General features: G+C 47.0%; 1 protein-coding gene across 1 annotated transcript in view; it reads left to right on the forward strand.

The window, feature by feature from the left end:
- The window catches only part of Kif26b (kinesin family member 26B), a 541,264-nt gene that overhangs the window by 504,253 nt on the left and 13,495 nt on the right, over positions 1 to 23,516 (forward strand). Inside the window, exons 11-12 of the mRNA XM_045152420.1 lie at positions 15,371 to 15,533; positions 16,526 to 19,952. Coding sequence (XP_045008355.1) covers positions 15,371 to 15,533; positions 16,526 to 19,952 — 3,590 coding nt within the window. The remainder of the gene's footprint in view (positions 1 to 15,370; positions 15,534 to 16,525; positions 19,953 to 23,516) is intronic.

Here is a 23,516-nt window from a genome sequence, read left to right on the forward strand (position 1 = left end):
GATGGCTTAGCGGTTAAGCGCTTGCCTGTGAAGCCTAAGGACCCCGGTTCGAGGCTCGGTTCCCCAGGTCCCACGTTAGCCAGATGCACAAGGGGGCGCACGCATCTGGAGTTCGTTTGCAGAGGCTGGAAGCCCTGGCGCGCCCATTCTCTCTCTCTCCCTCTATCTGTCTTTCTTTGTCTGTCGCTCTCAAATAAATAAACAAAGAAAAAAAAATTAAAAAAAAAAAGTCCTCATACATGCTATAATATGGAGAGCCTTGAAAACATGTAAATTAAAAGGCAGACATAAAAGGACAAATATTATATGGTTCCATTTGTATAATAAATACCTAGAATAGGTTAATCATAGAGACAGAGAATAGAATAGTGGCTACCAAGTGCTAGGGGAAAAAAGAATGGAGAACATTTATTTAATGGGTAAAAATTTCAGCTTGAAGAAGATGAAACAGTGATGGAGATACATCGAGGTGATAGTTGGACAAAAATGAGAATACACGTAATGCCACTTCACATAGAAATGGTTAAAACGGCAAATTCCATTTTATTCCATGTACATTTTACTGCAATAACGAGATGAAGGGGGCATTCCACAGACAGAAATGCAGGCATGGGCACTTCAGGCCGCACTTACAGGATGGATGTCATTGCAGAGGCCCAGAAGCTCATCGCTGTTCAAGTAGTCACAAGTCCAGAGTCCCCAGAGCAGGAAGGGGTGTGCAGATATCTTCCTTATCCCAGGACAGTTTAGCTACAAGTCCAAAGCCATCATGTCATCTTTATTGCTATTCTATAAAGAGAGAGAGAGAGAGACCAACCTTCCAGACTGCCAGCCAATGAAGTAACAAATGGGTCAGACCCGAAGTCATGCCCGTCTGCCTCGTACTGGGCAGGCCCTCAAGGTCCGTCTTGTTGAGTGATGGCCTGGGCAGCAGCAGCGCCACACGGTCCTCCTAGAACTGTTCCCAGTGTTGAAAGGATATTGGTCACAAGCCAGGCCAGAGAGTCAGGACAGGACTCTTCAGAATACTTCATAGGGAAGCCACTTGAAAGCCAGGTGGCTGGCTCATGCGCTTTATCCCAATGCTCAAGGGGTTGCCATGAGTTCAAGGCCAGCTTAGGCTACAGAGTGAGCTCTAGATCTCCTGGGCCACAGTGAGACCCTGCTTCCAAACAATATAAAAAAAAGACATTTGTGACACACAACGGTTATCTCAGAGGTGGAATGTTGGGTGAGAATCTGGGCCTCTACCCCAGCACACTAACACACACACACACACACACACACACACACACACAGAGCCATTTGTGCAAGAAGTATGAGCACAAGATCACAGGGAGGAATACATTGCTTTATCTGTCCACCCCACCTGCTGAATCCTTCCTGACAGGATGTTCCTCTGAGCACTGGCCTCACAAGGTGTGCCAGTGTGTGACATCTCTCCTCAAGGTAGTGGCTCAAGGAGAGCCTGCTGATGTGCAGCTTGATGGAACAGAAGGGAGACATTGCTAGCTCGTGCGCACAAGGTCAGAATATAGCCAAGAGAATGCAAATGAAGTGACTGCTCAGGGCTCGTATTTGCATATTCTCTATGTACTTTGATCGAAGGCATAGAATTGGCTAAATTGACTGTGAAGATGAAAAATGGTTATGATCCTAATCCCAATGAAACCATTGGGCCTGGCCACTATGCTTAGACCTGTTCAGACACTCTGGAGCCTTTTGCAAGGCATGTGGCAGGGAAGGGACTCGTTTGAGCTTCTAGAACTGAAAATAAAGCAACTATAGTTCGCCCAGTACCTGTGATGTTCTCTCCTCTTTGGGTTTTGCTTAGTGAGTAGATGAGGAGAAATAGATGACACCTTTCCAGATGTTTCCCTACCCCTCTTTTGTTAACATATTTTTTGAGAGAACTCTGCATACACTTGCAGGTTCTGATGTCAGCCCAGAGGGAGGTTCAGGAAGATAACACATCAAACACACATTCCATGTGTATTTCCTACCTGAAATAACCATTAAAGCTGTTAGAGAGTGTGCAACTGTTCCAAAATGGTGGGTAACTAAGGAGACACAGAAGGTGAGGGAGTGAGGAACCAGCAAGTGGGAAAGATTTAAGGCAAGGTACCAGATAATAATAGGATTTCATTATATCAAGCATTTCATGCATGGCCTTTCTTTTCTTCTTTTCTTCTCAAAAATTCTGTAAAAAAAAAAAAAAAAAAAAAAACCCGCAGGCAAGGACAGAGGTGAGAAGAATCAGAGAAGAGGCTCTAGGTTACCATGACAACATGACTCTTGACTCCATCTCTATCTCTCATCAGTGCCTAACTCCTTTGTGGATTCTAGCAGAGGTCTCTGACATTGGGATGAACCCAAGGATGAGTTGAAAGAGCAAAGTATCCAATCCAAGGAGTGCGGGGAGTGCGTCTTTACGCCGAAGGCGTGTGATGATCGTAATGCAGCCTAATTGAGATGATCCCTTCCTGCCCCAGTAAAGCTGCTGCAAAGGACTGCAAGAGGCTCTCTACAAAGTGACAGGGCCATAGAAAAGTCTGTGGTAAAGCATGAACAATTAACAGTCATAAGTCACTGGCCAAATACATTATAAAACTTTTTGTTGTTGTTTATTCTTATTTATTTGAGTGCGACAGAGAGAGAGAGAGAGGAGAGAGAGAATGGACACGCCAGGGCCTCCAGCCACTGCAAACTAACTCCAGACGCGTGCACCCCCTTGTGCATCTGGCTAACGTGGGTCTTGGGGAATCGAGCTTCAAACTGGGGTCCTTAGGCTTCATAGGCAAGCGCTTAACTGCTAAGCCATCTCTCCAGCCCCAAATACATTTTAAAAAGGAAGTGAGGGCTGGAGAGATGGCTTAGCGGTTAAACGCTTGCCTGTGAAGCCTAAGGACCCCGGTTCGAGGCTCAGTTCCCCAGGTCCCACGTTAGCCAGATGCACAAGGGGGCGCACGCGTCTGGAGTTCGTTTGCAGAGGCTGGAAGCCCTGGCGCGCCCATTCTCTCTCTCTCCCTCTATCTGTCCTTCTCTCTGTGTCTGTCACTCTCAAATAAATAAATAAATAAAAATTAAAAAAAAAAAAAGGAAGTGAAACCATATAATGTAAGAAGTGTGGGGATAGTGTTCACACTGTAAACTGTAGGGATGATATCAAGCTGTCACTCCTAATCTGGTCTTGCAGGTGAGCTAACAGCTTTTCGTGGGTGACAGACCAGATTAATGCTGCCTGAGTGCTAAGGGTCTCATTACTGAATCATTAAGCACACAGCTTTATATCGCTTCTAACTTTGGTAACATGTCCCAGGTCTGGTCATCTAGGACTCATGGGAGGTCTACATACCTATTATTTTCTGTTTGCCCATAGGTCTTCTAATGTGCTCTCTTACTTGTTCTTTTTCTTATTTGGGAACTTTCTTCTAAGTGATGACATCCCGAGTTCCTGCTTGTGCTAAAGTGAATATAAATGAATGCAGAATCTTTTCCTCTTGTTCTGTCCTCGGGCCAGCAAGTCCCATCTGAGTCACTATAAATATGGGTCACAGTAAAAGCACTGATCCTATCCTCAAGGTTCTTAGCATCTTGTTAGAAGAGCTGCCAAGAGTCCAAGTTTGAGGGCACAGATTCCAGGCTACCAAGCCTGCCCAAGGTTTCTGACCCAGCTGTAACACGTCAGGGTCCAATGACACAGGGAGGAAGTTAGGAGGAGTCACCATCTGTCCATTCTCACCTCTGACACCAGCTGCCTGTCCAGAGGGTCACCCACGTCACCATCACTCACTAGAAGGACTCCTGGAACTCAGTGAAAGTGCTCACAGCTATGTCTTTTGTCACAGGAAGGGTATAGAGTAAAATCAGCTCTAGGGGAGTCGTATGGGTCAGCGGCAGTGTCTGGGAAGGTTGTAGACATAAAGCTTCCAGTGTCCTCAGGACAGAATCACCTTCCCAGCATCCATGTGTGACAGTACATGTTGAGTCCTGCTACCAGGGATGTTCCCAAGAGGGAGCTGTGCCATTGAGAGCTATTCTGGGGGTTGGGTTGAGTGATTTCCAAGGTGGTTGACCTCAGTCTCCAGAGTGACGGATCCACCTATCACTGACAGTTTATGACGGCCAGGTATGGCTCATCCTCCCCTCTTCATCTTAAGCAAAAAAAAAAAAAAGAAAAAAAAAAAGGCTGGAGAGATGCCTCAGTAGTTAAGCGCTTGCCTGTGAAGCCTAAGGACCCCGGTTCGAGGCTTGATTCCCCAGGATCCACATTAGCCAGATGCCCAAGGGGGCACATGCATCTGGAGTTCATTTGCAGCGGCTGGAGGCCCTGGCGCACCCATTCTCTCTCCCTCTCTCTCTCTCTCTCTCTCTCTCTCTCTCCCTCTTTCTCGCCCTGTTGCTCTCAAATAAATAAGTAAAAATAAGCAAAAAAAAAGGTTTTTTAAAATGCTCCTAATGGCTATCACATAGTTTACTTCCAGAAGATTATGGCAAAGACCACTTTTTTCTTTGGACAGAGCTAAATTATTTGGTCCACATGTCTGAGCCAAGAGAAAGTGTTAATTTGGGTCAGAGGGAGGGATTACTGTGAGTTTGAGTGTCTAACCAAACACCTGAAGCATAATAGAAAGAAAACAAAGTTCCTAAGCCACAGAACCCATAGGGAGCACATGACAAGAGCCTTTGAAAATGCAAAAGGCCAGTGTGAGCAAACGGGGTTATTCTTTTCCTATATGACCCAAGGGAGGAAAGGTACCACCCATCAGCTAGATGCTATAAAGATGTTAAGTTCAAGGTAAAGAAGAGCTTTCTAATAATGAAGGCTACCTCAACATGTCATAAAAGCTGCCCTGACAGAAGTACGTTCCCCCCTAAAATATATACATATATTTCTTGCACAAAGCAGAGCACCCGTTACGTGCTCATCCTTTCCTTTGGAAGTGCAGTAACCTCCAAGAATCCTTCCCACTGTAATAATCTGTGGTTTCATACGCATTTTTCGAATATACTCTGGAATTGGCAAGCTACTGATGTAATTCTGATTGTGTGAATTGTCTTTAAAATTTCTGATGTCATACTTGGGGGGGGTATGGTTATGGAATGAGTGTGCATTTTCACACAGAACTTCAATTTACATTATCTAGAGTGAGTCTTCACGGTCATCCCCAAGATGATTTTTTTCCCCCTGACTCCGGATAAGAAGAAATAAGCTATTAAATAAGCATATAATGAGATGGAGCGTGTGTGAGTCCACGTTTAAGAAACATGTTAGCCGTGGTAGTGAGTCTTGTTAAGTGAAGTCAAAGTAGATTGGTCAGGATTTCAACTTGAAACTCCCTGTGGGTTATCAGTTCAGACCTCGAGAGTTGTGCCATGTGAGGTGCCCTGGCACCCTTTTAGAAAGGGGCTGGCCGTCCAGAGTTGAGTCAGATGAGGTGGAAAGCTAACAGAAAGCGAGGTTTGGATGCCTCCCATGCAGGAGAATCTCAACCAGCAACAGAGCAGAGTTCAAGCCACAGAGGTCTGGCCATATACTGGCATACGTGACGCCCGCAGCCTCGTCTTCACTTGGTTCACACTTGCTCCTGCATCATTAGCTTTTAATTTTTTTTTTAATTTTTTATTTATTTATTTGAGAACGACAGACACAGAGAGAAAGACAGATAGAGGGAGAGAGAGAGAATGGGTGCGCCAGGGCTTCCAGCCTCTGCAAATGAACTCCAGACGCGTGTGCCCCCCTTGTGCATCTGGCTAACGTGGGACCTGAGGAACCGAGCCTCGAACCGGGGTCCTTAGGCTTCATAGGCAAGCGCTTAACCGCTAAGCCATCTCTCCAGCCCCATCATTAGCTTTTAACTTCTTAATATTTGTGAGATGAATTTTGCATGTGTGTTCAAGGTACATCATCTCTCACAGTTACCGACTCGCATCCCAAGCAATGAGCATCTATGATATCACTTACTAAAAATCTTGAATGTATGTTATGTTTACTAACTACAGTCATCATGCTGGACATTAGGTCTTTGGAGTTATTTATCTGACAGACCTGCTAGTTTGTCTTCTCCAAGCCGCCCCTGCCAATTGCTGTTTCATTATCATATTCTCTCCCTCCCTGTCCTCTCTCCACATAAAAGCAGTGCTTTTATTCCTGTGTCTGGCTTATTTTTCTTACTAGCATGTCCTCAATACAGCCAGATTGTGAAGTGTCAGGCTCCCCTCCAGTTCTAAGGCTGAACAGTTTTCCATTGCATATAAATGCTCTGGTTGTTTCATCCACTCATCTGTTGATGGACACCCGGGCTGACTGCAGATCCATTGTAAATGACACTGTGCACTGAACATGAGAATGCAGCTAACTTTATGGGGTGGTTCTCTCAACCCGCTCAAGTATGTGCCCAGAAGATGGGTTCTGGGGCATGTGATTATTGCTGTATGTCTTTTGGAGCCTTGACACTGTTTCCATCATGACTGTACTCATCCATATCCTACCAACAGTGTGTGAAGATTTCACCTTCTCTACACCCTCACGAGCACTTGTTTTCTTCTTGAGCATAGCTGTTCCCAACAGGTATGAGGTGACATCTCATGATCGCTTGAATTTGCGTTTCTCTGAAGACTGGTGACATTGAGCATCTTTTCATAGGCATCGTGACCATCTCTGTGGCATCCTTGGGGAAACGTCTAGTTGTGTCCTAGTCCCGCTGTAGGCTTCCAGGCCATTAAGTTGCATCTGTTTTTAATAAATTTTGAATATTAAAGCCTTACCAGGCATTTTTTCCTTATCCATGTGTTGCCTTCCTGTCTGGTCCCTTACCTCTTCTGAGGTGTAGAACCCTTTCAGGTGACGTCACCCTGCTGGTTGATTTTCCCTTTGTAGCCTGAGCTTTTGGGGTGATGGTGAAAACAGTGTTACAAAGGCCACTGTCAAGAAATGTAGCACCCTGTTTCCTTCCGTTCATTTTATGGTTTCAGGTACTGTGTTTAGATCTTTATCCATTTTTAGGTGTTTTTCTGTGTAGGGTATAAGGGTCCAATTTTATTATTTTAAATGTAGCAATTCAGAATATATATATTCTGAATATATATGTATATGTATGTATATATACATATATATATAGAGAGAGAGAGAGATTCTTGCTTGCAAAGCCTGCCAGCACTGAGTTCAATTCCCAAGCCATCCACATAAGTCAGACAAAAAAAGTAGAACAAGCCTCTGGTGCTCCTTTGAAGCAGCAAGAGGCTCTGGTGCATGCACGTACACATGTACACACACACACACACACACACACACACACACACACACACACACACAAAGAGGAAGGAAGGAAGGAAAAGAAAATCAGATGACCACATATGTTTGTATTTATTTCTAAGCTCTCTGTTCTGTTCTATGGGTCTATCTGTGTGGTTTTATGCCAGGACCATTGTTTGTGAGCAATACAGGTTCAAAATGAAGTTTAAGTCAGGAAGTACAAGACCTCCAACTTTTTCTTTCTCTGAATTGCTTTGGCTACTTAGGGGACCTTTGGATTTTTTATTTCTATTTTGTGAATAATGTCATTGGGATTTTGATAGTACATTGAATCTATATTGCTTTAGGTAGAATTGAAATTTTAATTCTCTATATTGTTTTGGGTAGTATTGAAATTTTAACTCTATTTTTTTTTATCTATGATTATGAAATATCTTCCTATTTATTTGTGTCTTTATTAGTTTTTTTAATAAATTTTTGAAAATTTATAGTGTACAAGTCTTTCACCTTCTTGATTAAATTTATTTCTAAATTAATTTGTGGTTCTTGTGCTATCTTAAGTTAGATTTACTTCTTTTAAAGAGGCAAGTCACTATGTATAGAAATGCTCAAACTTTTGTATTTTGAGAAACTGTGCTAAGTTCAGTTAGTAGTTCTAGTGGGGTTTTTTTTGTAGGGGGAGGAGAGGTTCTCCATATAGAATCATGTTGTCTTCAAATAAAGGCAGTTTTACTCCTTGCATTAAAATCTGGATTGCTTTTATTTCATTTTCTTGTCAGATTTCTCTTGCAAGCATTGCCAGCACTATGTCTAATGGAAATAACAAGAGGGGAAATCCTTGCCTTGTCCCAGATCTTGGAGGAAAAGCTTTGTTTTGTCCCTGTGATTATGTTAGTTATGGATTTTTCATAATTGATCCTTGTTATGTTGGGGAGCTCTCTTGCACATAAACTGTTGAGAGGTTTTGATTTTTAAAAAGATGGTAAACTTTGCGGGGTGCTTTGTTAACTGAGACAATAGTGTGGATTATGTTTTTTTTGTCTGTTCATAAAATGTACTGCATTGATTGACTTGTTAAAGCAGCCCTGCACATGAAGGACAGTTCTCTCTTGATCATAATGCATAATTTTACATTGACTTTAACTTATTAATGTTTCATTAGGATTTTTGCATTGCTGTCCATCAGTGATATTGGCCTGTGGTTTTTCTTTATGTAATGCCATTGTCTGGCTTATCAAGGTTATTGGCCTCATAAAATATGTTACAAGATTTTTTTTTCTGCCAGTTTTAGTTGGAGGGAGAGTTGAAAGATTAATATTAATTTTTCTTTGAGAGCTTCATAGAATTCAGCTGTGAAGCCATCTGTCCAGAATCTTCCTTTGTTCAGCTATTTTTAATTACTATTTTAATCGATCTTTTTCTTCTTTTTTTTTTTTCTTCATGTGGTGGAAGATTTACAGACTATATATAGTGTTTATATTTTAAAATTCAAATTCTAGTTTCATTGATTTCTCCCCTACCACTTTTCTATTCGGTAGTGGACTTGTTTCTGTTCTGAAGTTTACTCTTTCCTTCCTTTTTTACTAACTTTAGTTCACTTTTTTCTTCCTTTTCTAGTTCCTTGGTGTGTCATGGATTGGTGAGGTCTTCTTTTGGATACAGGCATTTGTTACAATAAAATTTGCTGTTAGCACTATTTTTATTGTATCCCTTAGCTATTGGTATGAAGTGTATACTTGGATTATTTTTTACTATTTTTATTTTTAATATTCACATTAGCAAAATAATTTTATTTCAAATTTGGTAATATATTTTCTTTACCATTAAGTTTCATACTTTTCATTTCTGAACAATTTTTCTGGATGCAGCAGTATTGTCTAGCAGTTTCTTCTTTTAGCACCTTGATTATGCCATTCCTGTTCTCTCCTGTACTGCCAGGTTTCTGCTGAGAAATCCATTTATAGTCTAAGGGGATTTTCTTTTATATGTGACTTGATGCTTTTCTCTTGTTGGTTTTTAAATTCCCTTTATTTTTGATTTTTGAGTTTTGTTATAATGTGTTTTGGAAAGGAGTTCTTTGGGTTGAATCTGTTTGGGGATATTTGAGCCAATGGTTCTAAAAGTCCATATGTCTCCCAAGACTTGGGAAAGTTTCAGCAATTATGTCATTATGTAGTGTTCTGTGTCTTTCTTTGTATTCTCCTTCAGGAATTCCCAGAAAGAGAATATTTGCTCACTGAATGCTATCCCATAAGTCTGTAGTCAACCGTCATGCTTTGCTACTATTTTTCAAAATTTCAAAAGGCCTTTTTATTTTTTTTAAGTTCACAGGGTCTCTCTTCTCTTGATCTAATCCACCATTGGCACTCTGCATTATACTTTTTAGTTCATTCATTGAATTCTTCAGCTCTAAAACTCCTGCTGAGTCCTTTGAGTCTCTTGTGTTGTCTGCCTGATTCCATTGTCTCCCTGGACTCTCTTGTATCATGCTGGGTTTCCTTCAGATTGGAATTAGCACACCAGGGCCTCCAGCCATTGCAATTGAACTCCAAACACATGCACTGCCTTGTGCGCGTGCATGAGCTTATGCTTGTGCCACCTTGCACATCTGGCTTACTTGGGGACCTGGGGAGTCAAACATGGTTTCTTTGGCTTTGCAGACAAGTGCCATAACCACTAAACCCTCTCCCCAGCACATAAGTTCCTTTTTAAAAAAGCTACTCATGGATTTCCTCTCCTGGTCAGTTACCAGAGAATCATTTTGTTCCTTTGGCAATCCCATATTCTCCTGATTTTTCATGTTTCTTGTGTTTTTGATGCATACATGTGATGGAACAGGCTTCTCTTGCAAATAGGAGTGTATCTTATGCAGGGAACAAATCTTTGACTTGTAGGCAATCTCAAGGTGCTGTTTGGGAGAACAGTAACTCCAGCTCTGTGAGTGGAGACAGCGGTACAGCCTGTATGCCGGTTCCTTGCTGTGGTCAGTATCTATGATGACTGTGGGTGCCTTGGTGGTCTGTTCTACCAGCGTTTGTGGTAGCAGTGGTGGTCAAATGGACTACTGGAAGCATTTAGTGTAAGGGTTTTTGGGATCTACCTGCTGTTGTTTTTCTCCTACAATGAGGAGTCTTGGCATCATGTAGGACATAGCCCACAAATAGTTGCAGTGGTTATGTGTTGTAGAGTGTGGGTGCTCAGAGCAGCCATGGAGACATGGTGCTAGGCCCGGGAATTTGGGGGACGGGTTTACTCTCTAAGGCAGAGGTTGATACAGACTGTCTACAAAGCCGAGATCTGTAACACTGAGCCTAACAGCCTGGACCTAAAGTACCAGGCTGTAGTTGTGATCTGCCCCTGGGGTGCAGCAACAGAGACTTACCTCCCAGGAAGAAGCAGCATAACCAGGAGAGCAGAACTGTAATCTGTGGACCTGAGCCAATAAGGCAGAGCAGCAACTCAGACCCCAGGGATGAGGCACCACATGGTGATGTCACTGGACCGTCAAATGGTGGGATGTTAGCAGTATCTCTGCCAGGACCCACTAAGAGTGGCACAGAGCTATGACTTAAGCCCTAGGGATCAAGGATAAGGGGAGCAATGACTCTCTGACTCTCCCCCTCTCCCTCAGTGAACATGAGCACTTCAGCAGTTCAGACTTTAGGGCTCCAGTTCAGATCTAGAGAAGCAAGATGCTCCCCTTGACTGCCCCACCAGCTCAGCTCCAGGAACTGTGTGGCTGCTTGGCTCAACTCAGGCAGTGATTCCGTGTGAGGCATCATGCCAGCCTAGGTGCTGGGTGGAGTGTATGACATTGACTCTTTCTCAGCTTGGCAAGTAGACTCCAGAGCAGCTCCATAAACTGCCATAGCATCTGCAAGGACTGCAGAGATCACCTGTGGTGAGGAGTGAAGGTGAGTGAGGTGGTTATGAGACAGCAGGTATCTTCCCCACAGGGAGGAGTACCACCTAAGTTGGTTTTCATTAGAGGTGGGGATACAGATGCTAGGGCCAGGCGTGCCTTTCTTCTTGCTATGTGGCTATCTTGTTCATTTGTGCTGTGATGTACTCTGGTTCCCCTCTTTAGTCATTTTTATCAATATATAATTGTTTATTTGTAGATTTGGCCATCTTTTTTGAAATTATTTCATTTTTGAGAGGGAGAGAGAGAGAGGAGGGAGGCCTTTCAGACACTGTGAACAAACTCCATACATGTGCACCCCCTGGTGTGCATGCGTACCATTGCACACTTGTGTCACTGTGTCTGGCTATGTGGGACCTGGAGGTTAGAACATGCATTCTTAGGCTTCACAGGCAAGTACCTTAACGACTAAGCCATTTCACCAGCCCTTTGGCCATCTTTTGCAAGGACATATGCTAGGGGCAGCTAGCTAGCCATCTTGCTGGCAGCACTTGTCATTAACTTTTATAGAATGCTGTCGTAAGGAGGTTTTGCATGACTATTTCTCTCACTGAATAATGGGCTCTTTGAGCCCAATGTCTCTTACCTGAGTTGGTGCTCCATAAATGTTTCTTAAATGAGCAGCTGCACATACTAATGAGCTAATTAGTTCAGTGGACATGGGCAGCCAAGCAGCCCCTTTGCAAGGACAAAATCCCTCTGCATGCAAGAAATGATTGGAGCAGTGACAATGGCTGGGACCCGGTCATCCTGTGGTTTCTAAAACCAAGTATTTGCTCCTCTTTGGGGGGGGTTTCCATGGAATCAACGTTAGCTATTTCCCTAAGATACATCTGAACTAAAAGAAGAGCAACACAGAAAACTATCAAATAGAAATTTAAAATAACAACTTAAGATTCAAAAGTAATAAAAATGTAAAAGTTAAGGAAATTAAGACACATTTTCATCCACTGACAACTGGGTCTGTCTCTAGGAGAATACCATTATATGTCATTACTCTTGAGCACGGGTTGGCACCCATTTTTTTTTTTTAAATGAACCAGGTAGTAAATACTTGGAGCCCTGTGGGCTGTTACAGTTCCTATAAATAACTATGTGGGATATGTTTTAATAAAACTTTATTTATAAAAACAGGCAATTGATTAATTTAACATGCATAGCCCTGGTTTGCCAGCACCTGTTCTAGAGTACCACATGTTCTTTCTAGTTCTTTAAATTTATTAGTAATTTAAAAGTGTGCACTGGTTTGTGATAGAGCTCAGTGACAGAATACTTGCCCAGCATGCTCAAGGCCATAGGCTACGTTCCCTAGCAATGAAAAAAAAAAAAAAAAAACCATAAAATTTGTTCATTTTCCTGTTCCTTTCTGCCCTTTTAATATATCTAACAAAAGGACATAAAACAAGGACATAAAACTAAGACTTTTTCTTGATCATTTTAAAAGGTATGTGGGCTAGAGATAGAATATGTGCCCATAAAATATGGCTACTTAACAAGGTAGGTAAAGAGGCATGGTCATCCCCCAAGCCTCTTTAACTACCCTTCCTGATGCTGCCCAAGTGATCCTCTAGACTGAGGGTCTCCAACAATGTGCTTTGTATCTCTGCTTCCTCTGGCCACTTCACTTCTCTCTTCAGTCTTGATGGTGCTGACTGTTGGCCTAGAAACATTGGAACCCCGTTAGTTCCCTCCCAGAATCCTGAGTTCAGCCCATAGCTGACAACCTTTGCTACCTTAATGATCTGTGTTCCAAGTTAAAGCATCATTAAAAAGTCACAGCTTTCTAGCTACTGATTTAGTCCTGAAGGGAACCTGGTTGAGAGTCAAGAAGCCCACATGACAGAATCTGGCTAATGATCTCACTGGCTTTCTCTCTTTCTATCTTTCTTTTTTTGAGGTAGGTTCTCACTGGCTTTCTTTCCATGAAATTGCAAAAATGCTGGTTGCCAAGCAACACACATGCCATGGCTTCTTTCAACAATGTGGATTTAAGCACAAAACCAGCTCCAAACACATGTCCAGATACTGTTTGTATCATGAACGGGGATCATGAGGAGCTTGCACAGCCAGTACTTCGCTGTTTTATTTGGTTGGGACATCTTTTCCTGGAGCCTTGCACAGGGTCACGTGGAAAACTGGAGGCCTGTCCCTCTGGCCAAATTATCATGACTAGAGGCTTACAGAAATCTACACTGAGCATTGTTTTCGAAGAGCCACGGCTCAGTGTCCCCTCATTCACTGTTCATGGGTATTTTATAAAGTGTCACTATCTTGAAGAATGAGATTTGGCTGTGCACGATCACAGTTTAGCCCAGATGGAACCCATCTTCCATTTCCATACTGAAGATGCAGTCCATGGCTCACTCAAAGATAGACTATTGTTGCAGAGTATCTGCCAGGAAGAGACCTCAGCCTCCCTATTGAGAAGTAGTGTCCGTGTCATCCCTGCTGGGTACACTTTGAAGGGAGCTAAATGTGTTCTGCTTGACCTCTTCGTCTACCCCACTCCTTGGACAGTTTTCATCACTGAGTATTTGGCTGATGGAAAACCTTGGTGTATTTATAAATTGCTCTGGAGCTGAACTTCAGTAGCATAGCATTCCCAGATAAACGCCTTAACTGGTCCCAGGTAGGAAGGAAAAACTATTACACCACAGTCTCTTATTCATGAAGCTAGAGACAGGTCGCATGAGAAGCCACCTATTCTCTGATGAGGGTGGCCAGCACCTCCCACAGTCAGCTCAGCTGCACCTTCCTCTCTAGGGAACATGAGAGTGACTGTCCCCATCTGGAATGACAGACACTTCATAGAAATATGAAACACAGGACTAGGGAGATAGCTCAGTCAATAAAGTGAGAGACAGTGCCTCAAAAAAAGATGGACTGAAGCTGGAGAGATGACTCAGTTAAGGCGCTTGCCTGCAACGTGTAAGGACCCATGCTTAGTTCCTCGGGACCCATGTGAAGCCAGGTGCATAAGGTGGCACATGCATTTGGAGTTCATTTGCAGAGGCTGGAGGCTCTGGAATGCCCAGTCTCTTTCTCCTTGCAAATTAATTGATTGATTGATTTTTTTTTAAGATGACTGTATTTCAGAGGACAACCTGAGGTTTTCGTCTGCCCCCAACACACACACACACACACACACACACACACACACACACGCCCATATGCACATTAAAAAAGAAACATAAGACATAAGGCAGACTGCCCTAGCCTTCAGGATGAAGGATGCTCCAGGGATGAAATGACATTTAACAGTGCCTAGAAGATGCACGCTGTGGATATAGTAAGTAGAAGTCTTTTGAAAGAAAGGAAGGATTTTGCTAGGACAAGTACAATGAAGAATCATGTGCCATTCTTTCAGATCAGTTCTTTAGGTGCCTAGAAACCATCTGCAAAGCCCTGGGCCTTGTTATCACTATCTGGGGCACTGGCCCACCGAGCAACTACAAAGCCCCCAGATGAGGCCATGTGAAAAGTTCTGTCTTCTGTCGCTGAGCAACTGTTGGGTGTCTGTGTTTCTGTACTTAGCAGGAATATGAGCACCTTTTCCTTCAGTGCTACTAGGTGCAAATATGAGTTGTGATCTCACAAAATAATGTTTACGTTTATATAAACATTATGTATTTTATTATAGGTATATTTCTAATAGTATTAGTAATAGTTGCCACTTCTTGACAAAATAAAAACTTTGTGCATATAATAAGCACATGGGTCTGGATGGGTTCACAGCTGGGTAATGCTTTGCATTACAGGGACTACTTGTGTGTAGTAAAAACTTGCTGAGAAGGGCTGTGTGTGCAGACAGCCAGATCACTGGTCGCAAAGCCATTTTCACTTGATCCCTTTTCCTCGTCTCTATTCCCAGGCCTCATTATGGGCAATGTCGTATGCACACACACAGACACACCAGAACAGCCCATCAGAGCCAGGACAGAAATGCCAAGGGAGGTGTTTGCATGAATCCCATCCTTGGAGTTAGGAGCACTCGCTCAGCTGCCAACTACAAATAGCCCCGTGCTGCAAAAATGATGCTAATTACTACGCCATTAAAAAAGAAGGAGAGAGAAGAAAAAAAAAAAAGCCATCACCCACAACCAGACTGCCCCACAGCGGGCCTGAAGTCCTGCCCTGACAGTCAGCATGAGGCACGGCCCTCTAATGCAGCTGTAATCCACTTTGCTTGGCAGGGAGAGCAAGCTCACCATGCTGCTGCGGGAGTCCCTGGGGAACGTGAACTGTCGCACCACCATGATCGCGCACATCTCGGCCGCGCCTGGGAGCTACGCGGAAACGCTCTCCACCATCCAGATTGCATCAAGGGTCTTGAGGATGAAGAAGAAGAAGACAAAGGTAAGGGGCTTGCAAGGGATGAAGGGAAGGGCACCAAGTCACAGAAAGCCAAAGCAGTACTGCCACTTTCTGAGCACCGGGGCCTGTGCAGAGTGTAGCCTCAGGGCAGGGAAGCCTTCTGAGTGACAGCGCGGAAAGTTCTCTCCTGGATCTTCCAGCCTGATGTAAGTAGTCAGATGGATTGCTACTGTGTGATGAAAAATGTTGGGCGAGGGGGGGGGGAGTTATTACAATCTTCCTACCTGGGTCCAACACAGGTACTGACTGTGTCCAGTGGGCTGCCCAGTGCCTTGCTCATATGCTCCTAGCATGATGCTGAAGTCTGCCAGGCGTCACTACCCTCACTCATTTCCTTGGGCAGAAGCAAAGGCAAGACAGAGGTAGCATGGGAAGAGGGTTCCAGAGGAAGTGGGGAGATAGGTAGCGACTGAACTAAGTGCCTACCTTGTAAGCATGAGGACCCGGGTTTGATACCCGGAGCCCACAGAAAAGAAGGTGGGAAGGAGGTTGACATGCACCTGTAATCCCAGCACTGAGGAAGCAGAGACAAGGTGCGTCTCTGGGGTTCACTGGTCAGCCAGTCTGGCCTTCTTGGTGGATTCCAGGATAGTGAAAATCGCTACCTCAAAATAATAAAAAAGAGAAAGAAAGACAGAAACAAAGGAAGGTAGATGATATTCCTGAGGGACAATATAATACCTGAGTTTGTCCTCTGGCCTCCACACACATGTCATGCACCCACACATGTAAACGCATGTGCAAAAGAATGTTTGAGAAAACCATGTTGACCTGTCGATGTGCCGGGCTTTTTTCTCTGTTGTGATGTAGGCCAGGCAGGTGCCCTGGTATGGCTCAATAAGTAATGATCCCTATTCAGACTCGTCTCCAACACCCCATGTCCAGTCCACAGGCTGCACCTACCACGTGATCCTCGTCCTCCTGGGAGGGTTGTCTTGGGAGAGCCACCTCCTTAACTGTTCTCTTGCTCACAGTACACGTCGAGCTCCTCTGGGGGAGAAAGCTCCTGTGAGGAAGGGAGAATGCGCAGGCCCACACAGCTGAGACCTTTCCATGCCCGGGCCCCAGTGGATCCCGACTTCTCCCTCACCCCGCTATCCAGCGATCCCGACTACTCCTCCAGCAGCGAGCAGTCCTGCGACACTGTCATCTACATTGGGCCAAATGGCACGGCCCTGTCTGACAAGGAGCTTACCGACAATGAGGGACCCCCAGACTTTGTCCCCATCGTGCCAGCCCTGCAGAAGACCAGAGGTGACAGCAGACCTGCAGAGGTGGCAGAGGCTGCAGCTAGCAAGTCAGAAAGGGACTGCCTGAAGTGCAACACGTTTGCCGAGCTGCAGGAAAGACTAGGCTGCATCGACGGCAGTGAGGAGCCCAGTAAGTTCCCCTTCGAAGAGCTGCCCATCCAGTTTGCGCCAGAGCAGGCGGGAAGATGTGCCTCCTTGAGCCAAGCGGCCGGGTCAGACCTGCTTGGTGAGTCTGATAAGGAAGAAAATGGTTCCGATGGTGACCGGGAAGGTGCAGAGCTCCCAGCCTCCAAGATGCGGCAGAACCACTCCCCAGTGCCGACCGCCACGGGCAGCAACAGCCCCGGCCCGGCCTCGCCCCGGAGCATCCCAGGTAGCAGCAGCCAGCACAGCGCCTCCCAGCTCGCACAGAGCCCCAGCCTGCAAAGCAGCCGCGAGAGCCTGAACTCCTGTGGCTTCATGGAAGGCAAGCCCAGGCCCATGGGCTCTCCCCGGCTGGGCATCGCCAGCCTGTCCAAGACCTCAGAGTACAAACCCCCTAGCTCGCCCTCCCAGAGGTGCAAAGTCTACACCCAGAAGGGCGTTCTGCCTTCCCCGGGCCCACCGTCTTCTCTGAGCAAGGACTCTGGCATGGTCTCCAGTGAGTCTTTGTTGCAGCCGGAGGTGCGTACTCCCCCAGTTGGCATGAGCCCCCAGGTTTTGAAGAAGTCCATGTCTGCCGGGAGTGAGGGCTTTCCCGGAACCCTGGTTGACGGGGACCATCCTCAGGAAGCCCCTCCCGCAGACTCCGAGAAGGAGATTCTGAGCACGACGATGGTGACGGTGCAGCAGCCGCTGGAGCTGAACGGGGAGGACGAGCTGGTGTTCACGCTGGTGGAGGAGCTGACCATAAGCGGCGTCCTGGACAGTGGCCGCCCCACTAGCATCATCAGCTTCAATAGCGACTGCTCCGTGCAGGCCCTGGCCTCGGGCTCACGGCCCGTCAGCATCATCAGCAGCATCAGCGAGGACCTGGAGCGCTACTCCAGCATGGCTCCCGTCTCCGAGGTGAGCATCACGCAGTTCCTGCCCCTGCCGAAGCTGGGCCGGGATGAGAGGGCGCGCGAAGCGGGCAGCCGGCGCTCCTCCATCAGCTCCTGGCTGAGCGAGATGAGCGCAGGGAGCGACGGCGAGCAGTCGTGCCACAGTTTCATAGCGCAGACTTGCTTTGGGCACGGGGAGGCCATGGCAGAACCCCCGGCCTCAGAGATCGTCAGCAGCATCCAGAACACCGCTGTGGTGTGCAGAGAGAAGCCCAAGGCAGGCCCCGACAACCTGCTCATCTTGTCCGAGATGGGGGAAGACTCGTTCAATAAAGCCACTCCCGTGAGAGGCTGCAAAATATCCACCCTGGGCAAGGCCATGGTCACCATTTCCAACACAGCCGGTCTGAGCAATTGCGAAGGGTACATCCCCATGAAGACCAACATCACGCTTTACCCTTGCGTTGCCATGAGCCCCCGGAATATGCAAGAGCCCGAGTCATCCACGGCCACCCCTAGAGCAGCCCCCAAAACAGCCCAGTCCCAGGAAAGCAAGGAAATGAGTGCAAAGAAAGAAACGAAATTTGAGGACCCCTGGCTCAAACGAGAGGAAGAGGTGAAGAAAGAGAATGCGTATGCCAGTGAAGAAGGGAACAGGTGTGAGACTGCCACAGGCCCCTCAAAGCCCGAGGCCCGGTCAGAGCCAGAACAGGACAGTAAGCCCAGTGCAGGGGACAGGCTGAGCAGCAGCAGCGGAGAGGTGTCTGCCTCCCCGGTGACCGACAACATTAGGAGGGTTGTGGATGGCTGTGAGATGGCCTTGCCTAGCTTGGTGGCCCAGGGCCCAGTGCATTCCAACAAAAGCCTGAAATCTAGCAGCCTCCCGAGGGCGTTTCAGAAAGCCAACAGACATGAGGAGCTGGACAGTCTCTTCTGTCACTGCGCGGTTGATGCCAAGAGCTTCGCTGGGGCCCTGAGCACCCAGCCTTCAAAGGCACCCCTGGAAAGGAAGGTGGCCTCCCCCAAGCACTGCGTCCTGGCTCGGCCCAAAGGGACACCTCCTCTGCCTCCTGTCCGCAAATCTAGCTTGGACCAGAAGAACCGAGCTAGCCCCCAGCATAGTGCCAGCAACAGCAACACCAGCAGCCCCCTGAGCCAGCCCACCACCTTCTTGGCCTGCTTTCCCGACGAGCCCGGCAGCAAAACCAAAGACATCAGTAGCAGCAGTAAGCTCTTCAGTGCCAAGCTTGAGCAGCTGGCCAGCAGGACCAACTCTCTTGGCAGGACAACAGTCAGCCACTACGAATGTCTGTCCCTGGAGAGGGCAGAGAGCCTGTTCTCCATGAGCTCCCGCATGCACGCCAGCAAGGACAGCACCATGCCCCGTACCGGCCGGAGCCTGGGCCGTAGTGCCGGCGCCTCGCCACCCAGCTGTGGCACCACCCAGTCAGCGGGGACCTCGCCCAAGACCGGCCAGTCCAAGATGTCAGCCGTGAGCAAGCTCCTGCTGGCCAGCCCCAAAGCGCGCAGCCTGTCCACGTCCACCACCAAAACCCTGAGCTTCTCCACCAAGTCCCTGCCGCAGTCGGTGGGCCAGAGCTCCAACGTGCCGCCCAGCGGAAAGCACATGTCCTGGTCCACGCAGTCCCTCAGCAGGAGCCGGGGCTCCGGGCTGGCTTCCAAGCTGCCCCTGCGAGCGGTCAACGGGCGCATTTCCGAGCTGCTGCAGGGCAGCGCCGGTGCCCGGGGCACCCAGCTGCGGGCGGCGGCGGCGGCGGCGGCGGGCCCCGAGGCCGAGGAGCGTGCGGGGGCTCCCACGGAGGACAAGCCCGCCCCGCACCTGCTGCCCTCGCCCTACAGCAAGATCACGCCGCCGCGGAAGCCGCACCGCTGCAGCAGCGGCCACGGGAGCGACAACAGCAGCGTGCTGAGTGGGGAGCTGCCCCCGGCCATGGGCAAGACCGCCCTGTTCTACCACAGCGGGGGCAGCAGCGGCTACGAGAGCATGATGAGGGACAGCGAGGCCACCGGCAGTGCCTCCTCGGCCCAGGACTCCATGAGCGAGAACAGCAGCTCCGTGGGAGGGAGATGCAGAAGTCTGAAAACCCCAAAGAAACGGTCCAATTCAGGTAGGTACTGGCCATGGGCCGGAGGGGTGCGGGGGGGGGGGTGCGGGGGGGGGGGGCGGGCAGGTAATGGGAGGAGAAGGGCTATGTGCCTAGGCTTAGTGAAGGACTTTTTTATATATTATTTATTTATTTATTTATTTACAAGCGTGTGTGTGGGGGGGGTGCGTGTGTGAATATGGGCGTGCCAGGGCCACTTGCCACTGCAAATGAACTCCAGACACATCCACCACTTTGTGCCTCTGGCTTATGTATGTAGCCACTGGGAATCGAACCCAGGTCATCGGATAGGCCCTACCAACAAGGGCCTTTATCCACGAAGCCATCTCGCCAGGCCCGAATGACTCTATTTATTTATTTATTTTTATTAAGTAGGCGCGTTGTGTGGCCACATCATATGTGGCTACCATCATTTCCCTTCTCCCTGTCCCCACTCCACTGAGGGCTGGTCTTCACCGTGCAATTGTGGGTTAGGAGCTGAGCGAGCGGCAGTCAGTCATTGTTGGGGAGGATCGTGCTTTCTGCCCCCTCTTCAACAAAAATTCCCTGAGCCTTGGGGGGTGTGCTTTAAGTCTACTGTAGTGTAGAGCTCTCAGCAGCTGAGGGACTTTTTAAAAAAAATTTTATTTTTCTTATTCATTTATTTATTTGAAAGAGAAAGAGAGAGAGAGAGAGAATGGGTGCACCAGGGCCTCCAGCCACTGCAAACGAACTACACATGCATGTGCCCCCTTGTGCATCTGACTAACATGGGTTCTGGGAAATCAAACCTGGGTCCTTTGGCTTTGTAGGCAAACACCTTAACCGCGAAGCCATCCCACCAGCCCCGACTTTTTTTTTTTTTTTTTAAGGAAGTAGAGGTTTATTTCCAATTACTGTTGCAGAGATTTTAGCTCAGCATAGTGAGAAGAATGTGTTGAGTACACCTCCCATTGAAGGCAGCAGTGGAAGTCGGTGGCACTGGCTGCTCATGGCTGTCCACTGTTTGATGGACGAAGAAGCAGAAAATCAGCAGGAAGTGTGGCTGGACTAATACCTTTTAAAGCTAGCTCTTACTGGCCTACTAGGGCAGTCATGGCCCACATCCTAAAGGTGGCACATCTTCTCCCAGCAGAGCTGCTTGGCAGGAATTAAGTGTTTAACAGCCAAGTTTATAAGGAACAATTTACATTCAGACCATGACATTGTATTTAATATATCCGAGTATCAGTTACTTCGTGCCAAACAAACAAACAATAAAAAACATGAACACTGTAACTATGTTGAGTGAGAATTTAAACACGTAACAGAGTTTAGTGAGAAGCTGAGTTTTGTCCTGGGCTGCAAGAGTTTAGTTTTTATTATTTTAAATTAAGTGAATTAAGTGACATTACTCAGATTTGTCTCTTAGTCCTCTTTCCATTTCCTAGTGTCTGGGCTGCAAGGAGACAGAAAGGTGAATGGAGGCAGAAGGAGATGCCTTGAGCTATAAGCTGAAAGAGGGGGCTGTAGAGATAGCTCAGGGGTAACACCAGATGTGCAAGAAGGCACATGCATCTGGAGTTCACTTGCAGTGGTTAGAAACCCTGGTGTGCCCATTCGTTTCCTCCCTCCCTCCCTCCCTTCCTTATCTCTCTCACTCTCTCTCTTTCTTTCTATCTCTCTAATAAAAAAAAAAGCTGAAATAGTTACTTCAATGAAGTGACCTAGATCCACCTTCCCACATCTTGATCATAGGAAGGAAAGGGTAGTCTTCTCAGTGTTCTGCAACACCACCCTTGGTGGACTTTAGGATCTCACTTGGTGAGGCCCATCACTCACCAACCATTCATGGAATAACAGGCTGAGGCAGGTAGCCCAGGCAACCGTAATGGTGGTGAGAAACTGCAGCTTGCATTAGAGGAATATAGCCACATGCTCCACAGCAATGGTTCTCTCTGGATCCCGAGGCTACTTGATTCTCCCTTAGGGACTGCTCCCAAACCTGACTGTGACAAAAATGTATTAAATCGCCAAATATTTCTTTGTTATTACATACTGGATAGAATGTGGACAATTGGTGACACAGATCTCAGGCATCAAGTCGTTGACTGGTTCATCCACTGGTGGCCATATTTTAGTTTATTATTGTTATTTTTTCAAGTTAAGCAAGGTTTGTTTTAGGAAAAAAGTAAAGCAGAAAGCTCCCTACTTGGGAGGGGGTCCCCAGCAGATATTCCCATCATCTTTATTTTCCATACCAGTTCCATATCTGAGTCAGTACCAACACCAGCACTCTGGGGGTACTCAGTAGGGGACCCATAGGACATCAAATTCACTCTAAGTATTAGTCTGGCAGAGGGAGAATTCAGTTAGAGGGTGTCATCCGCAGTAAGAAAATGGACTTTTTGTAGCACATTCACGTTTTTATGTCTCAACCCAAAATACCAATGGCACAAACAAATTAAATTTCTGCTTTGACACCTAAAGTCTCAATCCATGTTGTAAGCACTGAGTTGGTCCTAGATCGCCATTCTGGCAAGATGAGAGTGAATCTCTTCCACAGGAGGGTCTCTGTGTTTAGCAAGAGGGTCAGAAAGACAATCCCCACAGGGAAAGACCTCGCCAAGGCTTGCTCCCTCTGGGATCTGCCCACACGTCCACAGGCTCCGCCCCATCACCACCCCATTTCTCCCCCCCCCGCCCCCCTGCATCCACATTTGCCATGTTCCAGAGGACCAAAGACTCACTGGAAAGCAGAATGCAGCCCGCCTCGCTCACCAGCCCCTGCGTCGATCCAAAACCAGCTGCAGCCTTCCCCGACTTTTTTTTTTTTTTTTTTTTTTTTAATGAACCAAAATCATATGTTCCACATGCCATTCTGGACCTTGGTTGAATGAGGTGGAGGAGGGTGCTGTCTTCACAGCCTGTCTTCCTGTGCACCAGGAGGCTCTGTGACAGATCCAGAAGCCCCTTCCCTGAAGCCTACCTCTGCCACCAGCCTATTTAGGATTACAAGATGGGGTGACACTAGAAGCATGTCCTACTCTTTCCTGGCTGCAGGAACCGGATGCAGGCCATGGTGCCCCCTTCCCTATTTTCCTACCATGGGTGGACCCAAGCTCTACAATGACTCCACATTAGGGCTCAGATCAGTACCCATCATAAACCATTCACCTTCCTGAGATCAAAACAATCAACAGCTTCCCTCCTCAAATGCCTCAAGAGACAGATCCCCGTCTGTCCACCCAGCCTATCACAGAACACAGTCCAGTGAAGTCATTCATTCTCAGCAGGGTGGGGCTGGGCAGGCAGCCAGCAGCACGTGACACCTGCATTTCCTGCCAGTGTGTTTCAGGCTCTGCTGCACCGAGACTGGACTCCGCTTCGCCCCTACATCTCAGCAGCAGACACCCCCACACACACACACCAACCATATAAGACAAGGTGAAAGCCACAAGCCACTTGGTGTAACATAGCAGCAGCCACTGTGGCCTATTGCCAGGGCCAAGGGCACTGAAATGTACTGGTATGAGTCACTAAAACTATCAAGACAGTTTATGCACACTGGTCTTTATGGGCAGGGAGGGGCGGGGAATCTGTGGACCA

The sequence above is a fragment of the Jaculus jaculus genome, chromosome 1, assembly GCF_020740685.1.
Source record: "Jaculus jaculus isolate mJacJac1 chromosome 1, mJacJac1.mat.Y.cur, whole genome shotgun sequence".
In the NCBI taxonomy this organism is placed as follows: Eukaryota; Metazoa; Chordata; class Mammalia; order Rodentia; family Dipodidae; genus Jaculus; species Jaculus jaculus.